The sequence below is a fragment of the Cherax quadricarinatus genome, chromosome 44 (assembly GCF_038502225.1).
Source record: "Cherax quadricarinatus isolate ZL_2023a chromosome 44, ASM3850222v1, whole genome shotgun sequence".
NCBI lineage: Eukaryota > Metazoa > Arthropoda > Malacostraca > Decapoda > Parastacidae > Cherax > Cherax quadricarinatus.
Genome location: NC_091335.1, coordinates 3,207,875 through 3,229,560, shown reverse-complemented (window position 1 = coordinate 3,229,560; position 21,686 = coordinate 3,207,875). Strand labels below are relative to the sequence as shown.

Here is a 21,686-nt window from a genome sequence, read left to right as displayed (position 1 = left end):
AACTATGCATGCTCTCTGCCAATCCCTAGGTACCTTACCCTCTTCCATACATTTATTAAATAATTGCACCAACCACTCCAAAACTATATCCCCACCTGCTTTTAACATTTCTATCTTTATCCCATCAATCCCGGCTGCCTTACCCCCTTTCATTTTACCTACTGCCTCACGAACTTCCCCCACACTCACAACTGGCTCTTCCTCACTCCTACAAGATGTTATTCCTCCTTGCCCTATACACGAAATCACAGCTTCCCTATCTTCATCAACATTTAACAATTCCTCAAAATATTCCCTCCATCTTCCCAATACCTCTAACTCTCCATTTAATAACTCTCCTCTCCTATTTTTAACTGACAAATCCATTTGTTCTCTAGGCTTCCTTAACTTGTTAATCTCACTCCAAAACTTTTTCTTATTTTCAACAAAATTTGTTGATAACAGCTCACCCACTCTCTCATTTGCTCTCTTTTTACATTGCTTCACCACTCTCTTAACCTCTCTCTTTTTCTCCATATACTCTTCCCTCCTTGCATCACTTCTACTTTGTAAAAACTTCTCATATGCTAACTTTTTCTCCCTTACTACTCTCTTTACATCATCATTCCACCAATCGCTCCTCTTCCCTCCTGCACCCACTTTCCTGTAACCACAAACTTCTGCTGAACACTCTAACACTACATTTTTAAACCTACCCCATTCCTCTTCGACCCCATTGCCTATGCTCTCATTAGCCCATCTATCCTCCAATAGCTGTTTATATCTTACCCTAACTGCCTCCTCTTTTAGTTTATAAACCTTCACCTCTCTCTTCCCTGATGCTTCTATTCTCCTTGTATCCCATCTACCTTTTACTCTCAGTGTAGCTACAACTAGAAAGTGATCTGATATATCTGTGGCCCCTCGATAAACATGTACATCCTGAAGTCTACTCAACAGTCTTTTATCTACTAATACATAATCCAACAAACTACTGTCATTTCGCCCTACATCATATCGTGTATACTTATTTATCCTCTTTTTCTTAAAATATGTATTACCTATAACTAAACCCCTTTCTATACAAAGTTCAATCAAAGGGCTCCCATTATCATTTACACCTGGCACCCCAAACTTACCTACCACACCCTCTCTAAAAGTTTCTCCTACTTTAGCATTCAGGTCCCCTACCACAATTACTCTCTCACTTGGTTCAAAGGCTCCTATACATTCACTTAACATCTCCCAAAATCTCTCTCTCTCCTCTGCATTCCTCTCTTCTCCAGGTGCATACACGCTTATTATGACCCACTTCTCGCATCCAACCTTTACTTTAATCCACATAATTCTCGAATTTACACATTCATATTCTCTTTTCTCCTTCCATAACTGATCATTTAACATTACTGCTACCCCTTCCTTTGCTCTAACTCTCTCAGATACTCCAGATTTAATCCCATTTATTTCCCCCCACTGAAACTCTCCTACCCCCTTCAGCTTTGTTTCGCTTAGAGCCAGGACATCCAACTTCTTTTCATTCATAACATCAGCAATCATCTGTTTCTTGTCATCCGCACTACATCCACGCACATTTAAACAACCCAGTTTTATAAAGTTTTTCTTCTTCTCTTTTTTAGTAAATGTATACAGGAGAAGGGGTTACTAGCCCATTGCTCCCGGCATTTTAGTCGCCTCATACGACACGCATGGCTTACGGAGGAAAGATTCTTTTCCACTTCCCCATGGACAATAGAAGAAATAAAAAAGAACAAGAGCTATTTAGAATAAGGAGAAAAACCTAGATGTATGTATATATATATATGCATGTGCGTGTCTGTGAAGTGTGACCAAAGTGTAAGTAGGAGTAGCAAGATATCCCTGTTATCTAGCGTGTTTATGAGACAGAAAAAGAAAACCAGCAATCCTACCATCATGCAAAACAGTTACAGGTTTTTGTTTCACAGTCATCTGGCAGGACGGTAGTACTTCCCTGGGTGGTTGCTGTCTACCAACCTACTACCTATATATACCTATATACCTATATATACCTATATACCTATATATACCTATATACCTATATATATATATATATATATATATATATATATATATATATATATATATATATATATATATATATATATATATCCTTTTTACCACAGGGTTGGCACTAGAAGCTTTCTTGGGGCCCATGGTCACTTATTTTCAACAAACAGAACCGAAAACACTGTAATAATACGAAATATTCCGAGTGTATGCTTGAATGTTACCGCGGAGGCTAGCTGGTAAACAATGGGACAGGCGGCACATGTGAGGCTGGCCGAGGCCGCACATTGGACGCGTCTCGGACGAAGTTCGCTGAGCGGGTTTTTGTCTACTATGCGGGGCAAAATTTCAGCGAACAAAGCGTTCGCTATGCGGATTGTTCGCTATGCGATGCGTTCGCTATGCGGGGGTCCACTGTATATATATATATATATATATATATATATATATATATTAAAATATAGGGAGGTACCACCTCTAGAACTGTCATAGGGACCCTCATCCTCAGAGAAAAGAATAAACTTGCTTCAGGGAAAACTCAAGGTTTTCCCTGAAGCTGTTTGAGAATTTTCTCCTACCACCCCCTATATTTCAAGTATGTTTTATTTAAAGACATGATGTCATTCACCTCCTCATGTCTGGCATACTTCCCTTCTGCTGTGTGACACACAAGACCATGAAGACCGAATTGATCAGCTGTCGCCCTGCCGCAAATACACCTATGTTCGGTGAGGATGGGGGCGGCTAGGCGAAGAGCAACACCAATCCGAATGGCCTGTGGGTCGAGACGGGTTCCCAGGGAGGAATTGGGAACAGCTAACAGGAAATCTCCTGAGTGTGGTGCCTTCACTGCCAGGAGACAAGCTTTGTCCTTTCCTGAAGCATTGGAGAGCATTGTGTTGGCGATTTTTTCCATGATCGGTTTGTCCCAGTGGGACTGTTTGTGCTGTTTGGGAGGAGCTGGTCTACTGGAGGAGTCTGTAAGGGTGTCCCACCGAATCGCTGCTTCAGTAAACCTGGGGTCTTGAGCTCCTACCACGTCTCTCAAGCGTTCGGGAACTATCTTCTTGACTAATGCACTGGAAGCCAAACACGAAGACAGAAAAGCAGGTAAAGCAACATGCGATGCTTTACGCACCCCTATACCTCCAAGTCGCACTGGGAGGGTTGCCTGATCCCATTGCTCATCCTCTAGTGACAGGTTCAGTGCCTTCTTAAAAGTTGATCGCAGGTGTGCGTCATATTCATTGAGTGTTGGGTTGTCAAAAGAGAGTGCACACCTCAAGAAGTAAGTGAGTCTTGGCATAGTAAGACACCTTGTGAGGAGATACAGAGCATCATGGGCATCAAGATCGTTTATTCTCTCCTCCATTCTCATCAGGTCATTCAATTTGTCCCTGAGGACAGTGTCAATGGCCTGGTGACCCAGCGGTGCCCCCCAGAGGGTACTGTTGGACGGAGTGGTAGTTGAGACTTCCGGGAGGATTCTTCGCACAGCATTGATTATTTCCTGGTTCGCTGTGATGATTTCACACTTGGATGGATTGAGGATGAGTCCCAAGTCTTCTCCCTGTGTTTTCACCAGTTGTAGGTCCCCCACCAGGGACTCTTCAGTACCTGCCAGAGTGCCGTCATCCAGGTACCAGATATTGAGCTCACTGCGTAGGCTGGAAATTAGTTCTCTTACTGCCAAGCAGAAGAGAAGTGGAGCGAGTGGGTCACCCTGCTGAACACCCTCTGATGATTGAATTTCATGTTCTCCAAGCAAAAGAATTGAGGGTTTGCTGTAGCTGGCTGAAATGAAGGGAAAAAAGACTTGGGAACCAATCCCGAACAGCTGGCAAAACAGCATCTCTCTTCACCATAATAAAGGCATTTCTGAAATCAAGTTTGACTATGGCCTTGTCTTCTGGTAGGTCCCTGATGTAGGCCCTTGCAGCATGAGCTGCAGCTTCACTGCCTTGAGAGACCCCAAAGCCCAGTTGGTGTGGCTGGAGTAAAGTGGCAGCTTCTAGGCGAATGTTTCTCACTGCTGCTTTGGCAACGAGACGGCGAAGGGTGTTTCCAACTGCAATGGGTCTGATTCCCCCATCCCTCTTCTTCAAAGCACATAGTGAGGCTCCGAAAAAGAAAGGTTTAATTTCTTCTGGGATTCGCCCAGCCAGGCAATTGTTGACGAAAGTTGTTAACTCGGTGAGAATTGATGCAGATTCACGGAGTACTGGATTTACCATCTCTTTGAGGTGCTGAGGTCGAATTCCAGTGTAACCTCCTGCAGATCCTGCTGGAAATGACACGATCGCCTTATAGACCTCCGATTCTGGCAAAATTAATTGTTCAATGATGGGGTCTTCCTCAGGGTTGTCGTTGATGGCTATGGTGTCCCTGATTGGATGCTTGTCTCTTAGTGCTTGGGCCGTGATCTCATCCTTGGGGGCTACAGTGTCGTCACTTGTAATTATTCTTATTGCTCCCACTGTGTTACCTTCTACGATTTTTTTGCTAACCTGTGCGCAAATTTTCTCATTTTCAGTGGGACTTTTCTTGGGTCTACCTCTTTGATTCCTGCGATGATGGGGCAGAGGGACACAGTTGTCCGTTCTTGGGTAGTTGCGCACTGCCTTGATAACTGACGTGGTTAGCAGTTTGCCTCGTCTTTCAGGAACTGCAAGACAGACATTGCTGAACAAGAGTAGGTTGCGCCATGCTTGGATGGTGCCTCGGGCTTCTAAGTTGGTGGAACCTCCATTCACCCGCTTAAGAAGGTCTGTGAATTTTCCTGCTGCATATGGGCGAGCCGCTTTAGGGATGTGGGATAGTGTACTGCTAGCAGTGGATTTGAATGCCAACAGAAGGTTATCGCAAGTGACGAGGTTGCCATTGGAGTTGTCATCTGCCTGTGGAGGCTGTGGGCTGCTCTCTGCTGGGGGCATATGTGATCCTGCACACCCATTGTGTGCACGAATGCGGCCATCCCTGTTGCGTGCTCGAAACTCTCCACACACCTGACATGTGCCTCTTCTTTCATTGTTGGGTGCATTGTTTCCCTGGCTGGCTTCATCATCTGCCATATCTCAGACTGTGTGGTAAGCCCAGGCTGAAGGGAAAATGGGGCATAGCACATACCGCATGTGGTTCATGGTGGTGGTGGGGAAGAGGAGAGGGGTCTCCCGTCCTTGTGGTGGGCGGTGGAAGAAAGGGAGTGGAAGATGTGTGATGAGGCGGAGTAGGGCACTCACTCCCTCCCAGGACAAGTCACTATACACCACAATGCTCTGTGCACATGTTACTATACACCACTATGCTGTGCACAGCCCCTACTATCAACGACACACCGCTATACACTACACATGCTATGCGCATACCATACAAACATTATGCACTGTACAGACTATATACACTATACACACGGTGAACAAACACTCCATTGTTGTGACACGAGCACACGGTGTGTGCGCACCTGTTTGGAGAAGGGGGGGACAGTTTTACCCCTCAACCTCCGCCTCCTCCTCCTCCATGAGGCCTCCCCTCACCGACCTCACCTACCCATGGTGACCGTTATGTTCCCTCACTGAATTCACATACACAGAACTTTTCTCGATTCTGAAGGAAGAGACGAAATGCAGAGTCTTCTGGCCCTTTCCAACACGAGCAGCAGATAATCACACACCAGCCTGTTGATGATAATTCTGGTAGGTGTTCTTGATTGGACGATATTGTGCCAAAATCACAGAGCGGGATGCCCACAGCCTCTCTCTGGCAGATATATGTATATATATGTGTGTGTGTGTATATATATATATATATATATATATATATATATATATATATATATATATATATATATATATATATATATATATACAGTGGACCCCCGGTTAACGATTTTAATCCGTGCAAGAGGGGTAATTGTTATGCGAAATAATCGTTATGTGAATGAATTTTCCCCATAAGAAATAATGGAAATAAAATTAATCCGTGCAAGACACCCAAAAGTATGAAAAAAAATTTTTTTTTACCACATGAAATATTAATTTTAATACACACAAACTGAAAAAGGCATGCACACTTACATGACACTTACTTTTATTGAAGATCTGGTGATGATTGATGGGATGGGAGGAGGGGAGAGAGAGTGTTAGTGTTTAGAAGGGGAATCCCCTTCCATTAGGACTTGAGGTAGTAAGTCCTTTTCTGGGGTTACTTCCCTTCTTCTTTTAATGCCACTAGGGCCAGCTTCAGAGTCACTGGACTTCTTTCGCACAAGATATCTGTCCATAGTGGCCTGTACCTCTCGTTCCTTTATCACTTCCCTAAAGTGTTTCACAACATTGTCAGTGTACAGGTTGCCAACACGGCTTGCAATAGCTGTGTGAGGGTGATTTTCATCCATGAAGGTTTGCACTTCAAGCCACTTTGCACAGATTTCCTTTATCTTTGTAGTAGGCAACTTCTTCAATTTCTCTCTCCCCTCCTCTGAACCAGTTTCCCCAGGTCTGGCCTCTTGCTCTTGAAGTTGATCTATCAGCTCATCAGTGGTTAGTTCTTCATTGTCCTCCTCCACCAACTCTTCCACATCCTCCCCACTAACCTCCAACCCCAAGGACTTTCCCAATGCCACAATGGATTCCTCAACTGGCACAGGATTCTCAGGGTTAGCCTCAAACCCTTCAAAATCCCTTTTGTCTACACATTCTGGCCACAGTTTCTTCCAAGCAGAGTTCAAGGTCCTCTTAGTCACTTCCTCCCAAGCCTTACCTATAAGGTTTACACAATTGAGGATATTAAAGTGATCTCTCCAAAACTCTCTTAGAGTCAGTTGAGTTTCTGAGGTCATTACAAAGCACCTTTCAAACAGAGCTTTTGTGTACAGTTTCTTGAAGTTGGAAATAACCTGCTGGTCCATGGGCTGCAGGAGAGGAGTGGTATTAGGAGGCAAAAACTTCACCTTAATGAAGCTCATGTCCCCATAAAGTCGCTCTGCCACGTCTGTAGGATGACCAGGGGCATTGTCTAACACCAGGAGGCACTTAAGTTCTAATTTCTTTTCAGTTAGGTAATCTTTCACATTGGGGGCAAATGCATGGTGTAACCAGTTATAGAAAAATTCCCTAGTGACCCATGCCTTACTGTTTGCCCTCCACAGCACACACAAATTATCCTTGAGGACATTCTTTTGCCTGAACGCTCTGGGAGTTTCAGAGTGATACACTAATAAAGGCTTCACTTTGCAATCACCAGTAGCATTGGCACACATGAGAAGAGTAAGCCTGTCTTTCATAGGCTTATGTCCTGGGAGTGCCTTTTCCTCCTGAGTAATGTAGGTCCTGCTTGGCATTTTCTTCCAGAACAGGCCTGTTTCATCACAATTAAACACTTGTTCAGGTTTCAGTCCTTCAGTTTCTATGTACTCCTTGAATTCCTGCACATATTTTTCAGCCGCTTTGTGGTCCGAACTGGCAGCCTCACCATGCCTTATCACACTATGGATGCCACTACGCTTCTTAAATCTCTCAAACCAACCTTTGCTGGCCTTAAATTCACTCACATCATCACTAGTTGCAGGCATTTTTTTAATTAAATCGTCATGCAACTTCCTAGCCTTTTCACATATGATCGCTTGAGAGACGCTATCTCCTGCTAGCTGTTTTTCATTTATCCACACCAATAAGAGTCTCTCAACATCTTCCATCACTTGCGATCTTTGTTTCGAAAACACAGTTAAACCTTTGGCAAGAACAGCTTCCTTGATTGTCTTTTTGGTGCCCACAATAGTAGCGATGGTTGATTGGGGTTTCTTGTACAACTTGACTAGGTCGGCGATACGCACTCCACTTTCATACTTATCAATGATCTCTTTCTTCATTTCAATGGGTATTCTTACCCTTATTGGTGTACGGTTGGCACTAGAAGCTTTCTTGGGGCCCATGGTCACTTATTTTCCAGAAACAGCACCGAAAACACTGTAATAATACGAAATATTCCGAGTGTATGCTTGGATGTTAGCGCGGAGGCTGGCTGGTAAACAATGGCACGGGCGGCACATGTGAGGCTGGCTGAGGGCGCACATTGGACGCGTCTCGGACGAAAATCGGTGAGCGGGTTTTTAATCGGTATGCGCGGCAAAAATTTTGCGATTAAAGTAAGCGGTATGCGAAATAATCGCTATGTGATGCCATCGTTATGCGGGGGTCCACTGTATATATATATATATATATATATATATAAATATATATATATATATATATATATATATATATATATATATAAATGTATATATATATATATATATATTTTTTTTTCAACAAGTTGGCCGTCTCCCACTGAGGCAGGGTGACCCAAAAAAGAAAGAAAATCCCCAAAAAGAAAATACTTTCATCATCATTCAACACTTTCACCACACTCACACATAATCACTGTTTTTGCAGAGGTGCTCAGAATACAACAGTTTAGAAGCATATATGTATAAAGATACACAACATATCCCTCCAAACTGCCAATATCCCAAACCCCTCCTTTAAAGTGCAGGCATTGTACTTCCCATTTCCAGGACTCAAGTCCGACTATATGAAAATAACCGGTTTCCCTGAATCCCTTCACTAAATATTACCCTGCTCACACTCCAACAGATCGTCAGGTCCCAAGTACCATTCGTCTCCATTCACTCCTATCTAACACGCTCACGCACGCTTGCTGGAAGTCCAAGCCCCTTGCCCACAAAACCTCCTTTACCCCCTCTCTCCAACCCTTTCGAGGACGACCCCTACCTCACCTTCCTGTCCCTATAGATTTATATGCTTTCCATGTCATTCTACTTTGATCCATTCTCTCTAAATGACCAAACCACCTCAACAACCCCTCTTCTGCCCTCTGACTAATACTTTTATTAACTCCACACCTTTTCCTAATTTCCACACTCCGAATTTTCTGCATAATATTTACACCACACATTGCCCTTAGACAGGACATCTCCACTGCCTCCAACCGACTCCTCGCTGCTGCATTTACCACCCAAGCTTCACACCCATATAAGAGTGTTGGTACTACTATACTTTCATACATTCCCTTCTTTGCCTCCATAGATAACGTTTTTTGACTCCACATATACCTCAATGCACCACTCGCCATTTTTCCCTCATCAATTCTATGATTAACCTCATCTTTCATAAATCCATCCGCCGACACGTCAACTCCCAAGTATCTGAAAACATTTACTTCTTCCATACTCCTCCTCCCCAATTTGATATCCAATTTTTCTTTATCTAAATCATTTGATACCCTCATCACCTTACTCTTTTCTATGTTCACTTTCAACTTTCTACCTTTACACACATTCCCAAACTCATCCACTAACCTTTGCAATTTTTCTTTAGAATCTCCCATAAGCACAGTATCATCAGCAAAAAGTAACTGAGTTAATTCCCAATTTGAATTTGATTCCCCATAATTTAATCCCACCCCTCTCCCGAACACCCTAGCATTTACTTCTTTTACAACCCCATCTATAAATATATTAAACAACCATGGTGACATTACACATCCCTGTCTAAGACCTACTTTTACCGGGAAGTAGTCTCCCTCTCTTCTACACACCCTAACCTGAGCCTCACTATCCTCATAAAAACTCTTTACAGCATTTAGTAACTTACCACCTATTCCATATACTTGCAACATCTGCCACATTGCTCCTCTATCCACTCTATCATATGCCTTTTCTAAATCCATAAATGCAATAAAAACTTCCCTACCTTTATCTAAATACTGTTCACATATATGCTTCAATGTAAACACTTGATCTACACATCCCCTACCCACTCTGAAACCTCCTTGCTCATCCGCAATCCTACATTCTGTCTTACCTCTAATTCTTTCAATTATAACCCTACCATACACTTTTCCTGGTATACTCAATAAACTTGTTCCTCTATAATTTTTACAATCTCTTTTGTCCCCTTTCCCTTTATATAAAGGGACTATACATGCTCTCCGCCAATCCCTAGGTACCTTCCCCTCTTTCATACATTTATTAAACAAAAGTACCAACCTCTCCAACACTATATCCCCCCCTGCTTTTAACATTTCTGTCATGATCCCATCAGTTCCAGCTGCTTTACCCCCTTTCATTCTACGTAATGCCTCACGTACCTCCCCCACACTTACATTCTGCTCTTCTTCACTCCTAAAAGATGGTATACCTCCCTGACCAGTGCATGAAATTACCACCTCCCTTTCTTCCTCAACATTTAAAAGTTCCTCAAAATATTCTCGCCATCTACCTGATACCTCCCTCTCCCCATCTACTAACTCCCCTACTCTATTTTTAACTGACAAATCCATACTTTCCCTAGGCTTTCTTAACTTGTTTAACTCACTCCAAAATTTTTTCTTATTTTCATTAAAATTTCTTGACAGTGCCTCTCCCACTCTATCATCTGCTCTCCTTTTGCACTCTCTCACCACTCTCCACCTTTCTTTTACTGTCCATTTACTCTGCTTTTCTTATAACACTTCTGCTTTGTAAAAACCTCTCATAAGCTAACTTTTTCTCTTTTATCACACCCTTTACTTCATCATTCCACCAATCACTCCTCTTTCCACCTGCCCCCACCCTCCTATAACCACAAACTTCTGCCCCACATTCTAATACTGCATTTTTAAAACTATTCCAACCCTCTTCAACCCCCCCCCCCACTACTCATCTTTGCACTAGCCCACCTTTCTGCCAACAGTCGCTTATATCTCGCCCGAACTTTCTCCTCCCTTAGTTTATACACTTTCACCTCCCTCTTACTTGTTGTTGCCACCTTCCTCTTTTCATATCTACCTCTTACTCTAACTGTAGCTACAACTAAATAATGATCCGATATATCAGTTGCCCCTCTATAAACATGTACATCCTGGAGCCTACCCATCAACCTTTTATCCACCAATACATAATCTAACAAACTACTTTCATTACATGCTACATCATACCTTGTATATTTATTTATCCTCTTTTTCCTAAAATATGTATTACTTATTACCAAATCTCTTTCTACACATAGCTCAATTAAAGGCTCCCCATTTACATTTACCCCTGGCACCCCAAATTTACCTACTACTCCCTCCATAACATTTTTACCCACTTTAGCATTGAAATCCCCAACCACCATTACTCTCACACTTGATTCAAACCTCCCCACGCATTCACTCAACATTTCCGAAAATCTCTCTCTCTCCTCTACACTTCTTTCTTCTTCAGGTGCATACACGCTTACTATAACCCACTTTTCACATCCAATCTTTATTTTACTCCACATAATCCTTGAATTAATACATTTATAGTCCCTCTTTTCCTGCCATAGCTTATCCTTCAACATTATTGCTACTCCTTCTTTAGCTCTAACTCTATTTGAAACCCCTGACCTAATCCCATTTATTCCTCTCCATTGAAACTCTCCCACCCCCTTCAGCTTCGTTTCACTTAAAGCCAGGACATCCAGCTTCTTCTCATTCATAACATCCACAATCATCTCTTTCTTATCATTTGCACAACATCCACGCACATTCAGACTTCCCACTTTGACAAATTTCTTCTTCTTATTCTTTTTAGTAATCTTTACAGGAAAAGGGGTTACTAGCCCATTGTTCCCGGCATTTTAGTTGACTTTTACAACACGCATGGCTTACGGAGGAAAGATTCTTATTCCACTTCCCCATGGATATAAAAGGAAAAGTAATAAGACCAAGAACTATTAAGATAAAATCAAAGAAAACTCAGATGAGTGTGTATAAATAAAATTATATATATATATATATATATATATATATATATATATATATATATATATATATATATATATATATATATATATATATATATATATATATATATATATATATATATATATATATATATATATATATATATATATATATATATATATATATATATATATATATAATATATATATATATATATATATATATATATATATATATATAATATATATATATATATATATATATATATATATATATATATATATATATATATATATGTATATATATATATATATACAGTGGACCCCCGGTTAACGATTTTAATCCGTGCAAGAGGGGTAATTGTTATGCGAAATAATCGTTATGTGAATGAATTTTCCCCATAAGAAATAATGGAAATAAAATTAATCCGTGCAAGACACCCAAAAGTATGAAAAAAAAATTTTTTTACCACATGAAATGTTAATTTTAATACACACAAACTGAAAAAGGCATGCACACTTACATGACACTTACTTTTATTGAAGATCTGGTGATGATTGATGGGATGGGAGGAGGGGAGAGTGTCGAACTTATTGTTTAGAAGGGGAATCCCCTTCCATTAGGACTTGAGGTAGCAAGTCCATTTCCGGGGTTACTTCCCTTCTTCTTTTAATGCCACTAGGACCAGCTTGAGAGTCACTGGACCTCTGTCGCACAACAAATCTGTCCATAGAGCTCTGTACCTCCCGTTCCTTTACGATTTGTCTAAAATGGGCCACAACATTGTCATTGAAATAGTCACCAGCACGGCTTGCAACAGCTGTGTCAGGGTGATTTTCATCCATAAAGGTTTGCAGTTCAACCCACTGTGCACACATTTCCTTAATTTTTGAAGTAGGCACAATGGATTCCACAACTGGCATAGGCTTCTCAGGGTTAGCCCCAAACCCTTCAAAATCTTTCTTAATTTCCATACTAATTCTCACCCTTTTTACCACAGGGTTGGCACTAGAAGCTTTCTTGGGGCCCATGGTCACTTATTTTCCAGAAACAGCACCGAAAACACTGTAATAATACGAAATATTCCGAGTGTATGCTTGGATGTTACCGCGGAGGCTGGCTGGTAAACAATGGCACGGGCGGCACATGTGAGGCTGGCTGAGGGCGCACATTGGACGCGTCTCGGACGAAAATCGGTGAGCGGGTTTTTAATCGGTATGCGCGGCAAAAATTTTGCGATTAAAGTAAGCGGTATGCGGAATAATCGCTATGTGATGCCATCGTTATGCGGGGGTCCACTGTGTATATGTATGTATGTATGTATGTATGTATGTATGTATGTATATATATATATATATATATATATATATATATATATATATATATATATAAATATATATATATATAAAAATATATATATATATATATATATACAGTGGACCCCCGCATAACGATGGCATCGCATAGCGATTTTTCCGCATAACGATTACTTTTATCGCAAAATTTTTGCCGCGCATACCGATTAAAAACCCGCATACCGATTTTCGTCCGAGACGCGTCCAATGTGCCCTCACATGTGCCGGCCGTCCCATTGTTTACCAGCCAGCCTCCGCGGTAACATCCAAGCATACACTCGGAATATTTCGTATTATTACAGTGTTTTCGGTGCTGTTTCTGGAAAATAAGTGACCATGGGCCCCAAGAAAGCTTCTAGTGCCAACCCTGTGGTAAAAAGGGTGAGAATTAGTATGGAAATTAAGAAAGATTTTGAAGGGTTTGGGGCTAACCCTGAGAAGCCTATGCCAGTTGTGGAATCCATTGTGCCTACTTCAAAGATTAAGGAAATGTGTGCACAGTGGGTTGAACTGCAAACCTTTATAGATGAAAATCACCCTGACACAGCTGTTGCAAGCCGTGCTGGTGACTATTTCAATGACAATGTTATGGCCCATTTTAGGAAAGTCTTGAAGGAACGGGAGGTACAGAGCTCTATGGACAGATTTGTTGTGCGACAGAGGTCCAGTGACTCTCAAGCTGGTCCTAGTGGCATTAAAAGAAGAAGGGAAGTAACCCCAGAAAAGGACTTGCTACCTCAAGTCCTAATGGAAGGGGATTCCCCTTCTAAACAGTAAGAAGATAATGCTCTCCCCTCCTCCCATCCCATCAATCATCACCAGATCTTCAATAAAAGTAAGTGTCATGTAATTGTGCATGCCTTTTTCAGTTTGTGTGTATTAAAATTAACATTTCATGTGGTAAAAAAAAATTTTTTTCATACTTTTGGGCGTCTTGCACGGATTAATTTTATTTCCATTATTTCTTATGGGGAAAATTCATTCGCATAACGATTATTTCGCATAACGATGAGCCCTCTTGCACGGATTAAAATCGTTAACCGGGGGTCCACTGTATATCTATATATATATATCTTCTTCTTTCTTTCAACATACCAGCCGTATCCCACCGAGGCAGGGTGGCTCAAAAGAAAAAACTAAAGTTTCTCTTTTTAAATTTAGTAATATATACAGGAGAAGGGGTTACTAGCCCCTTGCTCCCGGCATTTTAGTCGCCTCTTACAACACGCATGGCTTACGGAGGAAGAATTCTGTTCCACTTCCCCATGGAGGATATATATATATATCTATATATATATATATATATAACCCCTAGTAACCCCTTCTCCTGTAGACATTTACTAAAAAAGAGAAGAAGAAAAATTTTATAAAACTGGGATGCTTAATTGTGCGTGGATGTAGTGCGGATGACAAGAAACAGATGATTGCTGATGTTATGAATGAAAAGAAGCTGGATGTCCTGGCCCTAAGCGAAACAAAGCTGAAGGGGGTAGGAGAGTTTCGGTGGGGGGAAATAAATGGGATTAAATCTGGAGTATCTGAGAGAGCTAGAGGAAAGGAAGGGGTAGCAGTAATGTTAAATGATCAGTTATGGAAGGAGAAAAGAGAATATGAATGTGTAAATTCAAGAATTATGTGGATTAAAGTAAAGGTTGGATGCGAGAAGTGGGTCATAATAAGCGTGTATGCAACTGGAGAAGAGAGGAATGCAGAGGAGAGAGAGAGATTTTGGGAGATGTTAAGTGAATGTATAGGAGCCTTTGAACCAAGTGAGAGAGTAATTGTGGTAGGGGACCTGAATGCTAAAGTAGGAGAAACTTTTAGAGAGGGTGTGGTAGGTAAGTTTGGGGTGCCAGGTGTAAATGATAATGGGAGCCCTTTGATTGAACTTTGTATAGAAAGGGGTTTAGTTATAGGTAATACATATTTTAAGAAAAAGAGGATAAATAAGTATACAAGATATGATGTAGGGCAAAATGACAGTAGTTTGTTGGATTATGTATTGGTAGATAAAAGACTGTTGAGTAGACTTCAGGATGTACATGTTTATAGAGGGGCCACAGATATATCAGATCACTTTCTAGTTGTAGCTACACTGAGAGTAAAAGGTAGATGGGATACAAGGAGAATAGAAGCATCAGGGAAGAGAGAGGTGAAGGTTTATAAACTAAAAGAGGAGGCAGTTAGGGTAAGATATAAACAGCTATTGGAGGATAGATGGGCTAATGAGAGCATAGGCAATGGGGTCGAAGAGGTATGGGCTAGGTTTAAAAATGTAGTGTTAGAGTGTTCAGCAGAAGTTTGTGGTTACAGGAAAGTGGGTGCAGGAGGGAAGAGGAGCGATTGGTGGAATGATGATGTAAAGAGAGTAGTTAGCATATGAGAAGTTTTTACAAAGTAGAAGTGATGCAAGGAGGGAAGAGTATATGGAGAAAAAGAGAGAGGTTAAGAGAGTGGTGAAGCAATGTAAAAAGAGAGCAAATGAGAGAGTGGGTGAGATGTTATCAACAAATTTTGTTGAAAATAAGAAAAAGTTTTGGAGTGAGATTAACAAGTTAAGAAAGCCTAGAGAACAAATGGATTTGTCAGTTAAAAATAGGAGAGGAGAGTTATTAAATGGAGAGTTACAGGTATTGGGAAGATGGAGGGAATATTTTGAGGAATTGTTAAATGTTGATGAAGATAGGGAAGCTGTGATTTTGTGTATAGGGCAAGGAGGAATAACATCTTGTAGGAGTGAGGAAGACCAAGTTGTGAGTGTGGGGGAAGTTCGTGAGGCAGTAGGTAAAACGAAAGGGGGTAAGGCAGCCGGGATTGATGGGATAAAGATAGAAATGTTAAAAGCAGGTGGGGATATAGTTTTGGAGTGGTTGGTGCAATTATTTAATAAATGTATGGAAGAGGGTAAGGTACCTAGGGATTGGCAGACAGCATGCATAGTTCCTTTGTATAAAGGCAAAGGGGATAAAAGAGAGTGCAAAAATTATAGGGGGATAAGTCTGTTGAGTATACCTGGTAAAGTGTATGGTAGAGTTATAATTGAAAGAATTAAGAGTAAGACGGAGAATAGGATAGCAGATGAACAAGGAGGCTTTAGGAAAGGTAGGGGGTGTGTGGACCAGGTGTTTACAGTGAAACATATAAGTGAACAGTATTTAGATAAGGTTAAAGAGGTCTTTGTGGCATTTATGGATTTGGAAAAGGCGTATGACAGGGTGGATAGGGGGGCAATGTGGCAGATGTTGCAAGTGTATGGTGTAGGAGGTAGGTTACTGAAAGCAGTGAAGAGTTTTTACGAGGATAGTGAGGCTGAAGTTAGAGTATGTAGGAAAGAGGGAAATTTTTTCCCAGTAAAAGTAGGCCTTAGACAAGGATGTGTGATGTCACCGTGGTTGTTTAATATATTTATAGATGGGGTTGTAAGAGAAGTAAATGCGAGGGTCTTGACAAGAGGCGTGGAGTTAAAAGATAAAGAATCACACACAAAGTGGGAGTTGTCACAGCTGCTCTTTGCTGATGACACTGTGCTCTTGGGAGATTCTGAAGAGAAGTTGCATAGATTGGTGGATGAATTTGGTAGGGTGTGCAAAAGAAGAAAATTAAAGGTGAATACAGGAAAGAGTAAGGTTATGAGGATAACAAAAAGATTAGGTGATGAAAGATTGGATATCAGATTGGAGGGAGAGAGTATGGAGGAGGTGAACATATTCAGATATTTGGGAGTGGACGTGTCAGCGGATGGGTCTATGAAAGATGAGGTGAATCATAGAATTGATGAGGGAAAAAGAGTGAGTGGTGCACTTAGGAGTCTGTGGAGACAAAGAACTTTGTCCTTGGAGGCAAAGAGGGGAATGTATGAGAGTATAGTTTTACCAACGCTCTTATATGGGTGTGAAGCGTGGGTAATGAATGTTGCAGCGAGGAGAAGGCTGGAGGCAGTGGAGATGTCATGTCTGAGGGCAATGTGTGGTGTGAATATAATGCAGAGAATTCGTAGTTTGGAAGTTAGGAGGAGGTGCGGGATTACCAAAACTGTTGTCCAGAGGGCTGAGGAAGGGTTGTTGAGGTGGTTCGGACATGTAGAGAGAATGGAGCGAAACAAAATGACTTCAAGAGTGTATCAGTCTGTAGTGGAAGGAAGGCGGGGTAGGGGTCGGCCTAGGAAAGGTTGGAGGGAGGGGGTAAAGGAGGTTTTGTGTGCGAGGGGCTTGGACTTCCAGCAGGCATTCGTGAGCGTGCTTGATAGGAGTGAATGGAGACAAATGGTTTTTAATACTTGACGTGCTGTTGGAGTGTGAGCAAAGTAACATTTACGAAGGGATTCAGGGAAACCGGCAGGCCGGACTTGAGTCCTGGAGATGGGAAGTACAGTGCCTGCACTCTGAAGGAGGGGTGTTAATGTTGCAGTTTAAAAACTGTAGTGTAAAGCACCCTTCTGGCAAGACAGTGATGGAGTGAATGATGGTGAAAGTTTTTCTTTTTCGGGCCACCCTGCCTTGGTGAGAATCGGCCAGTGTGATAATAAAAAATAATAAAATAAATATATATGTTGTGTATCTTTATATGTATATGCTTCTAGACTGTTGTATTCTGAGCACCTCTGCAAAAACAGTGATAATGTGCCAGTGTGGTGAAAGTGTTGAATGATGATGAAAGTATTTTCTTTTTGGGGATTTTCTTTCTTTTTTGGGTCACCCTGCCTCGGTGGGAGACGGCCGACTTGTTGAAAATATATATAATATATATATATATATAATATATATATATATATTATATATATATATATATATATATATATATATATATATAATATATATATATTATATTATAGGTAGTAGGTTGGTAGACAGCAACCGCCCAGGGAGGTACTACCGTCCTGCCAAGTGAGTGTAAAACGAAAGCCTGTAATTGTTTTACATGATGGTAGGATTGCTGGTGTCCTTTTTTCTGTCTCATGAACATGCAAGATTTCAGGTACGTCTTGCTACTTCTACTTACACTTAGGTCACACTACACATACATGTACAAGCACATATATACACACCCCTCTGGGTTTTCTTCTATTTTCTTTCTAGTTCTTATTCTTGTTTATTTCCTCTTATCTCCATGGGGAAGTGGAACAGAATTCTTCCTCCGTAAGCCATGCGTGTTGTAAGAGGCAACTAAAATGCCGGGAGCAAGGGGCTAGTAACCTCTTCTCCTGTATATATTACTAAATGTAAAAGGAGAAACTTTCGTTTTTCCTTTTGGGCCACCCCGCCTCGGTGGGATACGGCCGGTGTGTTGAAAGAAAGAATATATTATATATATATATATATATATACAGTGGTACCTTGACTTACGAGTGCACCAACTAAGAGTTTTCAGTTACGAGCCGTCGTTGAGTCGAATTTTTGCTTTGAGTTGCGAGCCAAAATCTGAGTTATAAGCAAGCACCAGATATTCCGCCACTAGTTGGCACAACAAATGCCACAACACCCGCGCAGCATCCCATGTCACTCGCTCAGTGCACGTGGTTACCTCGCCATGGAAGCATCTCTCTTGTTAAGCTGCGGTAGTGGTGGTGGTAGTGGTGGTGGTAGTGGTGGTGGTAGTGGTGGTGGTAGTGGTGGTAGTGGTGGTGGTAGTGGTGGTGGTAGTGGTGGTGGTAGTGGTGGTAGTAATGGTGGTAGTGGTGGTGGTAGTAGTGGTGGTGGTAGTAGTGGTAGTGATAGTAGTGGTGGTGGTAGTAGTGGTAGTGATAGTAGTGGTGGTGGTAGTAGTGGTAGTGATAGTAGTGGTGGTGGTAGTAGTGGTAGTGATAGTAGTGGTGGTGGTAGTAGTGGTAGCAGTGGTGGTAGCAGTGGTGGTAGCAGTGGTGGTAGTAGTGGTGGTAGTAGTGGTGGTAGTAGTGGTGGTAGTAGTAGTGGTGCTAGTAGTCGTGCTGGTGGTAGAGATGGTGGTGGTAGTGGTGGTGGTGGTGGTAGAGGTGGTGGTAGAGGTGGTGGTGCAAATACTGCCCTTTCCCACATTCAGGACTCAGGTCTGGGTAAACAGTTTTCCCCTGAATCCCTTCGTAAAAGTTTCCTTGCTCACACTCCAACAGCATGTCCATTAAAATCCACTTTTCTCCATTCACTATCCAAAATGCTCATGCAAGCCTGCTGGATGCTCAAACCCCTTAAGCTCAAAAATTATTATTATTATAATCAAGGGGGAAGCACTAAACCTATAGGATTATACAGCACCTGTGAGGGGGATGTGGAAGGTATTCAAGCCCAATTCAGGGAACTGGAGCACATATCCAATTCCCTAGATCAAGAGCCCCTCACCAGCATGAAGCTCAAAAAACCTCTTATATATACTTCCTCCCTCCAACCATTCCTAGATGATCCCTTTCCCCTCATATCTTTCACCCCAGATTTATCACCCTTATTAACCATTAGACATGAATGTGTCCCAATGTTAGCTATATGCTCCATGAGCCAAAACACATTTATGGCATAGAGGGATACCCATATAAAACAAAACTTACTGGGCCTGGTTAGTTTTTTATCACTTAGTTGATTCTTTTGCCAGTTTTGTAACCAAGTATACAATTTTTTCACATTAGAGCGATCTCCTTGCTGTCCTATTATGTTCTTTATTGATGATGGTTTATACTTGTCCACCCACATGAGCCCTTCACTTGGTCGCTTGGAAAGTTCTTGAGATGAAAGGAGCTGTGTCTTAGGAGATGAACTGGTGGAAGATGGACTTCCAGTTTCCTGTCAACAAGAAAAGTAAGCATGTATAGCAACTTTAATAACGTAACACAAAATTATCAAAACAAAGTGTGAAATTGTGGCAAACATCAACAGTTAGTACTAAAAAGGCTCAAGAAAGCATAAGAACCTTTAATATCATGTACACAATGTTTCATTCATTCATGATTTGAGTTCAGGAGGTGGGAAGTACAGTGCTTGCACTCTGAAGGAGGGGTGGGGATATTTGCTGTTAGGAGGGACATCTGAACTATCATATTTATGTGCCTCTGGCAAGACAGTGATAATGTAAATGATGGTGAAAGTTTCTTTTTTGGATCACCCTACACACTGGCCATCTCCCACTGAGGTAGGGTGATCCAAAAACAGAAACATTTTTACCATTGTTTACACTATCATTGTTTAGCCAGAGGCACACAGATATGACAGTTCAGATGTCCCACCAAATAGCAAATATCCCAACACCTCCTTTAGAGTGCAGGCACTGTACCAAAATGTAGTCATTCCTACCCAATGCCAGATTATAGACAATAGTTTAAGTCTTTCTTACCTGAGAAGTATATGAACTTTCCAACAATAAGAAAGATTTTTTTGGACTTGGTGTTTTGGTAATGCCATTGGAGAGGGCTGAAGAATCTGAACTGAGAGAAGTCTTACAAGAATGACTATGCAGTGCTGATTCTCCTGGTGATTCCTCCTCTGAACCCCTGGCAAAACCCTTCAACTTGCTTGAAGTTTTACCTATTAAAGCATAAAAATATTAACTTGCAGCCCCATGAGAAGGTGAGTATGGTGAATTAAAAAATAGAATTATCAGTTATATTCATGGGAAAGTATTAAACCTGTAGAGGTCATAGAGTGCCTGGGAATGACACGTAATCAGATTTCAGCAAAAGGGAAGAGTAACTCCTATTCCTTGGCTCAAGAGCCCTTCATCAGCATCAAGGAAACCCTCCTTAAAGGTATCAATGTAGCTGCTTCTTGGATTCCACTAGGTGACATATATCATTCTGTAAACTAATTACTCTATATCAGGGATGGCCAACCTATGGCACAAGCACCAAAAGTGGCACACATCATTATAAGTGGCGCATTGCACCCCAGTGTTAATAATAAAAAAGCAAGCCTACTCATACAAAAAGTATTAGCCAATAACTGATTTGTAGAAAAATTTATAAGAGAAATTCAAGTAACTTACAGCTAGAAATGAGTTTTACTGAGAATAAACCTAAAACTTAGCAATCATTTTTAGTGATTTTATTATTTCATGAACATTATTTAGATAATGTCGTCATCTTTCACATTAATCTGTTTTCAGTTAAAAAATATTCAGTGAGATAAGACTAGAAACAAACTGCAGGGAACACCCACACTGCATTTGAGTTACTATATAACTCAAATGCTCTGTGCTCTGCCCCGAGTTACTATATAACTCAAATGCTTTGTGCTCTGCCCTTATCAGAGACATTACACAAAGAGGAACGTTTGTACAGGAGTCATTCCATAAGTGTGCACATTTGATACTTGTTTGATCTTGAGGCACCAGCAGTGGCAGCAGTGTGTTGCACATTTTTACCAGTCAGTTTACAAGTGTCACTCGTGTGGTAAAGTTGTGCTTCGCTCTTTATGAACAAATAAAGTTTTGTACTTTTTAAAACTTAAGCTTTGCTTTTACAGTCAGTTACACATCACAGTGAAAAAAAAAAAAAAAAAAATGAGCAAAAGAAAAGCAGAAAGTGATAGTAAGCGTCAATTTAATGAACAGTGGGAAAATGAGTTCTTATTTATTGCGGGCCCATCAGAAAAACCATTGTGCATT

The 21,686-nt window shown here is 41.2% G+C and overlaps 1 protein-coding gene across 2 annotated transcripts in view; it reads right to left on the bottom strand.

Moving 5' to 3' along the window:
* Positions 1-21,686, bottom strand: part of LOC128697576 (germ line transcription factor 1) — a 67,187-nt gene that overhangs the window by 31,313 nt on the left and 14,188 nt on the right. For both annotated transcript variants that reach the window (XR_011393138.1, XM_053789376.2), the window contains exons 7-8: positions 20,418-20,608; positions 19,639-19,870 (exon numbers count right to left, since the gene is read on the bottom strand). Coding sequence is in view for 1 of the 2 variants with exons in the window: in XM_053789376.2 (XP_053645351.2) it covers positions 19,639-19,870; positions 20,418-20,608 (423 nt within the window). In the remaining variant the exon portion in view is untranslated. The remainder of the gene's footprint in view (positions 1-19,638; positions 19,871-20,417; positions 20,609-21,686) is intronic.